This window comes from Piliocolobus tephrosceles, chromosome 1 (genome assembly GCF_002776525.5).
Source record: "Piliocolobus tephrosceles isolate RC106 chromosome 1, ASM277652v3, whole genome shotgun sequence".
Lineage (NCBI taxonomy): Eukaryota > Metazoa > Chordata > Mammalia > Primates > Cercopithecidae > Piliocolobus > Piliocolobus tephrosceles.
In genome coordinates this window covers 165,413,861-165,426,700 of record NC_045434.1, presented here as the reverse complement: position 1 = coordinate 165,426,700, position 12,840 = coordinate 165,413,861, and the positions used below count along the sequence as shown (strand labels likewise).

At 39.6% G+C, this 12,840-nt stretch overlaps 1 protein-coding gene across 1 annotated transcript in view; it reads right to left on the bottom strand.

The window, feature by feature from the left end:
- Positions 1-12,840, bottom strand: part of FYB2 (FYN binding protein 2) — a 102,234-nt gene that overhangs the window by 57,744 nt on the left and 31,650 nt on the right. The window contains exon 4 of the mRNA XM_023186820.3: positions 11,252-11,285. Within this exon, the coding sequence (XP_023042588.2) occupies positions 11,252-11,285 (34 nt within the window). The remainder of the gene's footprint in view (positions 1-11,251; positions 11,286-12,840) is intronic.

The following is a 12,840-nucleotide window of genomic DNA, read 5'->3' as shown; positions in this document are numbered from 1 at the left end:
TTTTATGGATTAGCTATTTATATGGGGAAAATGTTATGGTGAAATTCTTTTTCTTATCTGTGCCTGACATGATCACCTATAAAATGAAAAATATTACCATTTAACCTGTAATTTGAGGTTAAGGTGGAACCAGTGGATCAGGGTGAATTTGGGAATGACTTTCTAAAAGCACTTTGTCTTCTAAGTGCTTTTAGGAAGTCACACAACTACTAAAGCAGACTTTTTTTTTTTCCCATTCATCTAGGAACAAGATCTGATAAAGCAGATTCTTAATAAACCAGTGGCAACTTCAGCAGCATGAAACAAAATGACCACAAGCCCTCATTTTGATCACTAAAGTCAAATTTTTACAATATCTTTGTTTCAAATTTCAGAGTGTCTTCTTTGAGGTGCACTATAATATCTAACCCCATTTGTTTTACAGAGAGGGAAGTGAGGTCACCCTCTGAACTAGTGGCAGGCTTTTAACTAGGAGTCTGGTCTCCCAACTGCCTGTTCTGCACCTACAGTATTCGACCTTGATACAGTATTCGACCTGCTATTACAAACAAACAACAAATCTCTGCCATTTATTAAGAGCTTATAACATTGGAATTCTACTTTGCTGAATTAGAGATATTTATCTCAATCCTCACAACATCCCTAGGGGGAAGGATTTGATTTCACCACTTCCCATATTAGAAAATAGAAGGCCCAGAGATACCAAATAACTTTCCCAGGATCACACAGCTAGTGTGTGGAGCTCAAAATGTGAATCCAGGGTTATCTGACTCCCAAATCAATGCTCTTAACTTCATGTAACATACTCCATGAATCTTCTAAATTTAATTCATTCAATTTAAACATATTTTAATTATGTAGCTGGTAAGAAAGAAATATTAGACCATCTCTCTGCTTTTGAAGAATTTATAATTTAGACAGAGAAACGAGATACACCCAGGCAAACAGAAAATTAAAAAAATAGACTGGATATGATTGAGTTTTAAGCTGAGTGCCGTCTAAGTCCATTCTGTTCTTCAGCCAACATTTATTGAACAACTATTAAATGCTGTATGCCCTCTTCCCCATATACACCTTACCACTACACACTCTAATCATGTCAAATTACCCATAGTTCTTGAACACATGAGGCTGTTTCCTGCCTCTTCGCTTTTGTCCACATGATTCATCTGCTTATAATGACCTTATCACCAACATCCTCTGTGAAAATTCATAATTTTTCTCCTAAAATTCTGATTGTCATTATCCATGGCCCTTCTATAGTCTATTCTCCACACAGCAGCCAAGATGATCTTCTCAAAATATAGTTCAGACCTTGTCACAATCCTGCTTATGACTTTCCAGAGGTGTCTTATGGTTTTTAATAATTTTTTTAAAAAGAACCACTATGCTCCCCACCTTTATGATCTCATCCCTCTGCATGTCCCCAAGGTCCTGTATTACCATTCTCTTCCTCGCTCATCACTCTCCAGCCACACTGGTCTCCTGTCTATTTTACAAGGATGCAGTGCTCTCTACTATCTCGAAGACTTGGCAAAGGTTGTTCCTGCCATGGAATGCTTTCTGTATGACCAACTTTTTCTCAACCACCAGGTCTAACCTCTGTCCCCTTTGGCAAGGCCCTTCTTCAGCCGGCTTTCCCAAACAGCCCTCCTCCCCACCTATTTCTGTATACCACAATACTTGTTGTATACCCTTCTCAGTCACTGTCATAGTCTTGAAATTACTTTTTACTCTTTGAAACTAGTTTAATTTTTTTCTCTCTTGCTCTGGGATCTTGAATATCACTTGCTGCTCAGTACCCATTGCCTCATCCAGTGTCTGGTACATTGTAGGCTTCCAGTTAGCAACTGTTTTTTTGTTTATATCCTTCTCTGATGCTCGTACAGAAACACTGGGAACTCAGACAGGTAGATGAAGTCACATCATTAATTTTTCACATTGAGCCCCCCCTCTCTGTCAGGTACTATTCTAGAATATAAAAATAAATAACAATCAAGGTCCTTAAACTCAGGGTTTTCATCGTCTAAAAAAAAAACATAAAAAATAAATAAGTCAAATGAATATTATCATCCAAAGCATTCATAAAAAATAACAGGAAAATAAAGCAGAATCATATATGAAATAGATAGCATCTTGGGTGAGGGAACATGTGCTATAGCCAGGAAAGCTGACATTTCAGCATACATCATTGCCTTATATCATATTTGTTATGTTTTTCTTCCCAACTAAAATACATACTTAATGAGGACAGATACTTTGTGTTCATTTCCTGCTGTGTTTCCAGCATCTAGAAAAATGGCTGGCACATAGTTGCAGTTCAATAATTATTGAATGAATAAATAAAAAATGAATTCTGCATAAGAAGGAGCCATCAGGTGATGATCTGGGAGATGATGACACACACAGGAAAAATATAAGTACTTCTGATTGGTCAGGGAAGCTTGTTGTGTTTGAGGATTAGCCAAAGGTCAGTCCATGGGTGGAAGAGAGGAAACAAGGGTGAGAGGGCTTAGGAGAGGAGTTTGGAGAATAATCAGTGACTAAAACCTATAAGGAACCTGTAAGAATATATATAGGTATAAAGAAGTATAAGGAAGGATATTCTTGGCCCTGGGAAAAGTACATTTTTTGAATTTTATTCCAAATATAAAATGGATGCTAAGAGCTCAATGATTAGTTTAATTAAACAAATATTTAATTCAAAAACTAATGAGTCCAAAGAATAGGAGAGAAGAAAAGAGAGTGCCTCTCATGTGGGCTAAAATAATCAGAACAAGCTTCTTGTTAGGGTGTCACTTGGAGTTGAACACTAGACTAAGAAGGAGCTGAGGAAACAGGATCTCACATGAGTCCCCACTCTCACATGGCAGTAGCCCTTACCTAATATGGAAGGGCAAAGGAAGTGCTCAGATTGTCCTAATTATTTAGCTTCAATATTAGATGGATATCATATTGGACATGTAAACCAAGGTGAAATGTATGGAGAACAGAATCTTGAAATGTTTTCTTTATTTACATAAAAGTTAATGGAAGATGATATCATTCTGTCCATCCATCCTTCTCCCCATCATTTTGTTTATCTGTTATTCCACTGGACCATCACTCAGTTAGTCATTCAATAATTATTGCTTTCATGCCCACTATTTGCTAGGTCCTATACATATAAATGTGAAAAATATGTATGATCCTTCTCTCATGGAATTTACAGTCTAATAGGTATCTCCAAAAACACTTCATGGTGGAAAAATTCTGGCTGAGTCAGGAGAACGTAGCTGAAAATCTTTAATTTCGTCCTGATTTCACATCCCAGATAAACTCTGAAACAGGGCAAGCCACGGTTTCTCACTTATAAAATGACAATACTAATATTGTGTATATTCAATATCCCAATACTAATATTCAATGTTCAATATACAAATACTACGAATAATATTGCCATTTTATAGGTGGCAATTAGTATTGTCTCCTAAGATAGTCATTGGTCTAGAATGAGTCTAACAGATATAAAAGGGCTAAGCAGTGCTCAGCATGCGGTCATACTCAAACAGTAGTTTCTATTCAACCTTACTGAATATACCTATGTACAAAACTAGGCCCCAAGTGTGCAACTTGTGATTGTCTGGTTTCTTTCTCAATCGTGACTTTTCTGGCTTATCATCTGAATGCCACTGAAGAGAAAAAGCAAGGCTTGGTTCCAAAACCTTTCATATTTTAGCTCTACCCTAGGCTAGCCTCCCTCACACAGATCCCTCTGCACAGAAAATGAAATCCTAAGGCAGGCGTTCAAGAACTCCTGCCCAAAGCATATCTAGGCTCAATGTGTAGAGCAGGTCATGAGTCTATTAAGCCTTGCCCTCTTTTGTTGTAGGTAAAGTGTTCTTTGAATCCTCAGTAAGGCAGCCTGAAGTGGTAGTTGAGAGACTGTGTTCTGGAGCCAGGCTGACTAGGTAAGCCCTGGTGCTGCTGATCCAGTCGCATCACCCTAAAAGCCTTCACCGGACTCTCTGTGGTCAGCGAGTGCACAAAGCACTTACGGTACCTCATGGGTGGTTGTAGCTGGGAGTTTTAAAATGAGAGCGTGGACATAAGGTACAAGTCTTTCTATGGAAAGTGCTCAATAAATAGAAGTTATAGGCAATTTTTTTTTTTAAGGAGGAATATTTGAAAACAAGAAAGAAGAGAAAGACTCAGTAAATTCACTGCTCCTCACGAAAAGCAGGCAATCAGTGGCCCTGTTGTGTCCCCTGAAGTCCAATTTAAAAGGGATAATAAGAAATTATTGAAGTGGCTTAAGCTGAAACTACCTGAATGTTCTGGGTCTGAAACTCTACAGGCAGGACACAGGCTTCAAAAAAATTCCTTCTCTTCATTCTTTCCTGTAGCGATTCAATTTATCCCAGCATGCTGGGATTTCCTGGCCTGCTTTCACCTCTTGAATATCACTACAAGGAGGCTGTTTTGTTGTTGGTCAATCAGGTCAGGTCTGCCCCAGTCTTAATTACCTGAAGTGCAGCCATTCAGGAAAGAGCACTGTAGTTGCAAACAATTTTACAGCTAGCCTTAAGTGATTCTGTCATACATGTACAAAGGCACAATGATACGCTTTTTGTTGTTGCTGTTATTAAGTAGAAAACAAGCTCAAAGGCCTTTCAGGAAGGATCCTTCTTGTCTTGCACTGATTGTGTGCCAAGCACTTCACCTATTTTAATATCAACAATGATGGGAACAGCAAATAACCTCCATGTTGTCCTAGATTCTTCTCTTTCCCTCACATCTCACTCCCCACAGCTGATCCAGTGATTGCCGTTTTCCTCCGAAACAAATCTTGAATCCATCAACTTCTTTTATTTCATTTTGACTACCCTGTCCATGTCAAGTTACTTAACTTCTCTGACTCAGTGTCCCTATCTATAAAATGGGACAGTACTATCTGCTTCTTAAAATTGTCATAAATGAAATCATGTGCAAAGTACTTAGAATAAACACTGAGTGTGGGTTGCTAGTTTTACTGTGGTTGTTGCAATGGCTTTCTAGGCCACTTTCTGTTTCCTCCTATTTTCTCATGAAATTTATTATTTATACAGCAGCTAGAATTATCTTTATAAAAGAAGTGTCAGCTCATGTCACTTCCTGGCTTAAAACTCTCCAATGTCTTCCCAATGCATTTAGAGCAAAATCCAAATTACTTCCACAGCTCACAAGATACTCCACCCCCATTTCCTGAGCTCACTGTGCTTTAGCCGAGATTCCAACCCCTTTCTCCTTCTTTAAAACGTGCTAAGGGTGGTTCTCCCTTTAGTCTCTGTGCCAGCTATTTTCTTTCCTGGGATGTTCATCTCCTAGATCTTCCTTTAACTGGACTGGGTCCTTATTCAGTTCTCAACCCAATGCTACTACCTCAGAGAGGTCTTTCTTTGATCGATTCATAGTAGATGTACATATTTTCAAGGTAATGTGATATTTTAATACATTCATATGATGTGTAAAGTTCAAATCAGGGTGATTGGGATATCTATCATAATTTTCTTTATGTTAAGAACATTTGAATTACTCTATTCTAGCTATTTTGAAATGTACAATAGATTATTGTTAATTATTGTCACCCACTGATCTATCAAACACTAGTTCTTATTTCTTCTATTTAACTATAGAATTGTACCCATTAATCAATCAGAGAGGCCTTTCTTGACCATCCTAAGCTTTATTTCACACTCAGTCCCTCATTATTACTCTAATACTCTTAAAATTTTTGTTTATAGTATTTATTACTATGCAAATCAGTACTGTAAATGCATTTTTTTTTGGTTACAGTATTGTTGTAATTATCATTATTTTACTTGAAGGCCTTTGATAAGGCATCTATTCCTCACTTCCATGGGATCAGCCACTGCCCACTGCCTGACACAGGTTCTCGAGACAGTCACATGATCTGCCCAGCCCTAGAAGACCCCGTGTTTCCCGCTCTGCTTGGGGCAGAAACTGCAAAAACACAAATACACATATATGTTTCCGAGTACTGGGCATAAAATAAGTCATCGGGAAGATTCAAAATAAGCTTATCAACTTTTAATAAAAGCCGATAGATTTATTTTAAAAGCTTATGAGCATTTAAAGACTATCTCAAAGTGAAAACACAAAATTAAAAACTTCAAGAGAGAAAATGGTAAACTCTTGAGAATTCACCCACAGACCCTCCCCTGAGAAACACTGCTGTCATCTTCCTACTCCCAAAATAAACAGTACCTCCTTTATGTGTCTGAGTCAGATTCCCTGAGTCAGGACGATCTCTGACACTTCTTAATGGGAGAAAAGCCATATTTATAGCTAATGAATAAAATATTAGCCAGCTCCGCTAAGCACTGACAGAGACCTGTGCTGATTGCTGCCCTGGGACTAACCTGCTTTGCTCACACAAATAGGGGCTGCTTATTCAAAAGAGATGCCAGCCAGCTTGGTTTGCATAAAAGAGTGATGACAAAGAATAATCTCCAAAGAGCCATCTCACTGTTGGGAACTAATGAGACATTAATATTTCAGAGGTAACAAGGGATGGAGAGGCCAAGGTTTAGAGAAACTAAGACTCACTGAGTTTCTTTTGTGTGTTCCATGCTTGATATAATTTATCTCACTTGGCCTTGATGGCAATAAAGTAAATAATAATATCGTGCCCACTTTACAGATATGTATATCAAAGATCTGAGCTGTTAAATGGCTTGTCTAAGGTATGGAAGAGGGGTTTAAATCTGTGCCAATATGACTTCAGAATCTGCACTTGTTCCTTTATACAATGTCACCTATTTTAGACACAAAGAGGTCCAGAAATGAAAGATGGTTATTGTAACTGTGCTGGGTTAAGACGATAAAAATATGTATACATAGAAATACAGCTAGAACACAAAGACTCCTATTTTATACATTATGCTTGAAAATAATGAGAGTTTTAATTTAGAGAAGAAAGTAGTCTTTAGATGTTTAAAGAATTGTCACATAAAGAGGGGGTAAATATGATGCCTGTTGTACCAAAGAGTATCTATTAGACATATGGTTGAGAGTTTGGGTAGGGAGGTCAATTCTTTTTCCAGATCAGCTTGAAGGACTTTGAAATAAATAAATAAACAAAGCAGTGTGTGTGTGTGCATGCACGCGTGTTATTTTATTTTGTACACTGCTATCTTTTCAATGTATGTAAGTGTTTGGGCCATAGTGGATGCTCCATAAATACATGTTGAATGAATAAAATTGGCTTTGATGAAGAAAAATATGACTCTCCAGGTGTTGAGCTCCTCATGAATGAATTTCTCAGCATAGAAATTCTCAGCATGTGCTGAAGTTCTCAGCATAGATTCTTGCCCTGCTGGGAGGTTATATAATAGCTAAGCAAGGTTTATTGAACACTCTCTAGATGCTAGGCACTGCCCTAAACACTTTAAGATCATTATTATTTTTACCCTCACCACACTAGTATGAGTTAGGTAATAACAACATCATCGCCGGGCGCGGTGGCTCAAGCCTGTAATCCCAGCACTTTGGGAGGCCGAGATGGGCGGATCACGAGGTCAGGAGATCAAGACCATCCTGGCTAACCTGGTGAAACCCCGTCTCTACTAAAAATACAAAAAACTAGCCGGGCGAGGTGGCGGGCCCCTGTAGTCCCAGATACTCCAGAGGCTGAGGCAGGAAAATGGCATGAACCCGGGAGGCGGAGCTTGCAGTGAACTGAGATCCAGCCATTGCACTCCAGCCCAGGCAACAGAGCAAGACTCCGTCTCAAAAAAAAAAAAAAAAAAAAAAAAAAAAAATCATCATTTCACAAAAGTAGAAACTGAGCAGATCTTAAGATATAGACCTTTAAGATGATTAAAATACATATCCAAAGAAATACAGCTAGAACACAAAGACTCCTGTTTTATACATTATGGTTGAAAATAATGAGAGTTTTAATTTGGAGACGAATGTAGTCCTTAGATGTTTTGAGAATTTTGCAGAAGTTTTTTTTGTTTTGTTTTAAGGTTTGCAGAAGTTACGGCATTTTCCCAAAGTTACACAGGTGTTAAGTTCTAGGGATTGGATCAAAACCCAGGCTTTCATTAACTTTGTGCTATGTGGCCTGGCTACATCAGATAGTCAGCATATCCCCTGCCAGTAATGAGAGCCTACACATACTATTTTTAATCTAATCTCTGAATTGAAGGTTAATACCAAGAACATGGATGATGCTCTTTCTAAACAAGCGCCAGTTTCCATGGAAGTTACAGCTAAAGCTATCACACAATATGGCATTTACTGGTTCAGACTAACTTATCATTGGAGAGACAAAGTCTGAACTTTTTACCATGGCACTTAATGCATTTTAGGATCCATCCTCATCTCTTATTTTTATACATCAGAGTATTTTTTGTCTGTGTATTTCTTTCTCTTTAGAGTCTCCTTTCATCTGCTTATTTCCTTCCCAAACTCCTTGCTTTCAAACATGTTGTATCTCTATATTATAAATCGATTGGTCTATCTGTTTGTCCTTCTGCCCATTCATCCATCCACCCATCAACTACATCTCAGATCAACTACATGTCAGAACGGTGTTTATATCAGGGAACAATACCATGCCTCACCACTTTATGGTCTCACAAAAGAGAACACATAAGTAAACCTAATTCCTACCTATTATGCAGGATACAGCTCCAGTTCTTTTATCTTCCACGAAGTTGCCCTAAGTTTTCTGGCCCCTCTTTATCTCTTTTGTCTTTCATTCTTTCAGCGCTGTGGCCCACATCATAATCACTGTTTAGTGAAACCTCATTGCAGAGGGAGGTTAGGTTCCAAAATCAGCATAAAAGGACAGAACAGTCAAAATGGCCCCTGTAAATCCCTCAGGAAGATGGTACCACGTGGAGACTGACCAATGGGCCATCACAGCAAGTTTATCCTCCATGTTGAAACAGATTACTGTTTCTTTGATTTAAATGCCAGAGAAGAGGTCAGGTTAGATTAGAACCAATCTGTAAGAAAAACATGTATCTAGTTAAACACAACAGTCACCTTACACTCAATCCTACTGAGATGTTCACAATACGAAAGAACCAAGAGCAACTGAGGGCACAGCAGAGGTACACTGTCCCTTCAAACTGTCATACTGGGACCTATGTTCATTGAGTAACTGGCGCAAACCATTGCCTGAGCCATTTATTTTCTCTCTTTCACATAAATGCACATAGAACATGTCTTCACTGACCTGTCTTGAGCTGTCATTTAACTTTTTCAAAGGGACGACAAACCCAGGAGTTCCCAGAGCACATGGTGTCTAACACCACACTACCAGCTCCTTGTTGAATAAGATTGTCTTATCAATTCCCTGTTGTACAAGATCCTCTGTGATGTGTCTCCTGTTTACCTCTACAATCCATTTCTATACTTTCTACACTCTAACTGTACTTATTTCTAGTTTCCACAAATTAAACATGTTGCTTCACATCTCCTGCCTCTACCTACAGTGTCCTTTCCCATGCTATGCTGCAAATATGCATCTTCAATACTCATTTCAAATGTTTCCTCTTCAAGGATAGGTTGACTGGTTCAATACCCCATTCTTCACTCCTTCCTGCATCCCTGCTTTTTGCCATGCAACTTTCAGCACCCTCCCACTCTGATTCTGGGCTTGGCCACATTACTTGCTTGGACCAATAAGATGTTAGCAACTGGACCAATAAGATGTTAGCAACTGCAACACAGCAAGGGCTTGAAAAGTGCTGGTGTGATTGGGCTTGTCTTGCTTGTTAGCAATGACTGTAGAAGGGTGTCCCTGGGCTAGCTTGCTGGATGAGGAGAGACAGATGGTGCCAAGTCAAGGTGCCCAGCCACCCCCAGCTAACGCAATCCTAGATCAGCCAACTGTAAGCTTCCCCCCAACATGTAAGCCACCACAGCCAATATCACAAAGTTGACTAGACAGTCTGCAGTCTACTGCAAATATATGAGCAAACCCAGCTGACCCCAGCCCAGATCAACTGTACCCCACAGACTCATGTATGCTATGAAAGTTTTACTGTTATTATGTAGCATTACTCTAGCAATGGAGAACTGATACTTCTTTAAAGACTTCCCTGACCCTCCCAAGGAGATGTAACAAGTTCCTCCTTAGTGCAGCCTCTGAATATTGTCCTTTCCTCTATTACAAACCGTAACACACTTTACCATTGTAAACATTTGATAAAGGAATAAGTAATATGATTATTTGTTGTTAAGTTTGGATCTTCTTCTAAGACTAACCTTTTTGAGAACAGGGAACATCTTTGTGAGGGAGGTGAGGTATATAAACAATGGGGTTATGGCACATCTGGGTTGGAATCATGGCTCAGCAAGTGGCAAACTTTCTGAGCACAAGTGTCTTGAGCAATAAAATGTGAGCAGCGGCTGGGTGCAGTGGCTCACGCCTGTAATCCCAGCACTTTGGGAGGCCGAGGCAGGTGGATTACAAGGTCAGGAGATCGAGACCATCCTGGCGAACACAGTAAAACCCCGTTTCTACTAAAAATACAAAAAATTAGCCGGGCGTGGTGGCGGGCACCTGTAGTCCCAGCTACTCAAGAGGCTGAGGCAGGAGAATGGTGTGAACCCGGGAGGCAGAGGTTGCAGTGAGCCGAGATCATGCCACTGCACTCCAGCCTGGGCAACAGAGCCAGAGTTTGTCTCAAAAAAAAAAAAAAAAAAAAAAAAAAATGTGAGCGGCAGCAGCAACTGTGTAGCCCTCTTGAGACAACAGAATGAAAAATGTGTATAAAGTAGCCAGCTGAGTGCCTGACACATCAAGGTCTCAACAGATATTATTTGGGTAAGTGAGTTAATGAACTGACACTTCTATGGCAAAATTCTTAGAAGGAGTGCACCAAAAATAAAACATCCTTTATCCCATTACTGATTCCTAATATCACATCAGCTGCCCAGAGCATTCTTTAGCCTCTAATTCAATTTATGACTATGAAGGGTGATGTTTCAATTTACTGAACCCAACTATATAATTAAAAATGTACCTGTGAGGACTATCTTTGCAACTTAACATCAGCACATATTAAATACAATTTATTTAATCTTTTGTTTACAACAAAAGTTGCAATTTGCTGCTTATAAATCACGCCTTCTGAAACCCTTCTGAGAAATACAGATTCTTGGTTTGTGCTAATTGCCTGCTCTGAAGCAGGCTAAGTAGCCCCTGTGATGGGCTACGTTCCTACACAACTAAGGAGCATGTACTTACCTTTCTGGAGGCAGGGAGCCATCTTCCATAGTCACTGCAAGAGAAAGAGGCAGAGTGAAAAAGAGGTGTTTGCACAGCCTGGTTAAAGTGAATGATGCTTGTGCAATGACGTGACCCCACAGGTAATGTGGAGAATGGAAGCTTGCCTATGCCTGAAACATCCCTTACCTCCACCCCAGCACCCAGGGGATACTTGTTCCTGCATTGCAGTACTCACCCACACTTTACAGTACAATTTCTTATTTATGGATACAATCTCTTGCATTAGATTTTGGCCTCCTTAAAGACCAGAACCCCTGTGGGGTTTATCTCTTAATCTCTCATTTCCATCACAGGACATGGTACAGAGATTATTGCTGCTCAATGGTCGTTTGAAATAACCTTGAACATTTACAGAACACTTCCTGGTATTCCAAGCACTATTTAAGCTCTTTCCCGGCATCATGTCTCATTATCCTCACAATAATCCTAAGAGATCAGTGGTACCCCACTTTACAGATAAGGAAAATTATCCCCATTTTATAGATAAGGAAAATGAGGCTCAGTGATTAACAAACCCAAACTTAAATAGCTAGTGAGTACAGAAGCCCATTTTATTACAAAACACTTAGTACTTTTTTCTATGTTGTCTGATAAACCTTCTTCTCATTCAGAGAGATTATTTGAGGCCTAAATTATTTAATGTTTATAAAAATCACATTTATCCTTCTTTGATTTGGAGCTGGCCATATCAGTAAAGTATACTTATAAGAGCCTATCTCCCCATATAGAATTTCCTTTTAGGATAAGACTTAAGATGACTTGTAGCAGTGGTTCTCAAAGTGTGGTCCCTGGACCAGCAGCATTAGCACCCTCTGGGAACTTGTTAAAAGGCGAATTATCAGGCTCCAACTCAGACCAACTGAACCAGAAACTGAGAATGGGGCCCAGCAATCTGTGTTTTAACAAGTCCTCTAGGTGATTCTGATGTACACTCCAGTTTGAGAATCATGAAGTTAGAGTCATTTAACCATGAAGTTGCCCAAAGCAGTTAAAACGAACAAAGACTGCACTAGCTCTCTCAGTGTATCTGCCATCTGCTGGTGCTGACGGTCACAGTAAAATAAATGTTAACACAGCAGTACATTTTGCCCCAAAGTGTATGTTCATCTTGTGTTTCATTAGAGCAAACATAAGCTAAGGCATTTAAAATGTCAGCAAGATCAGATTGTGGTGGGAGTGGTGAGGGATGAGAGGTGTTCCTTTAAATAGTAGAAGACACAAAATAGCACAGAAAAAATGGCTTCCAAAGATGTTTCAGTTTCTGGAAAGGATCAGAGGGTTGGCGGTTGTAGGCTTTCAATTAATTACCAAAAGCAGATCACAGAGGTCTGAGGCCACCACCCCCCACCCCGGCTAAGGATTTCAGGTCACGTTCACACTGACTTTCTCCCTTTTCACTCCCTCCCCACTTCTCCCGCACCAATGGATTGTGTTGACAACACAGGTTTGCAGGCAACACAAAGGTTCCGTGACTCCCTGCTCAGCAACTTTTTGTTTTCTTCCCCTTGGACGGATTCCCAGTGATCAAATGCAGTGCTCTCAGGGGA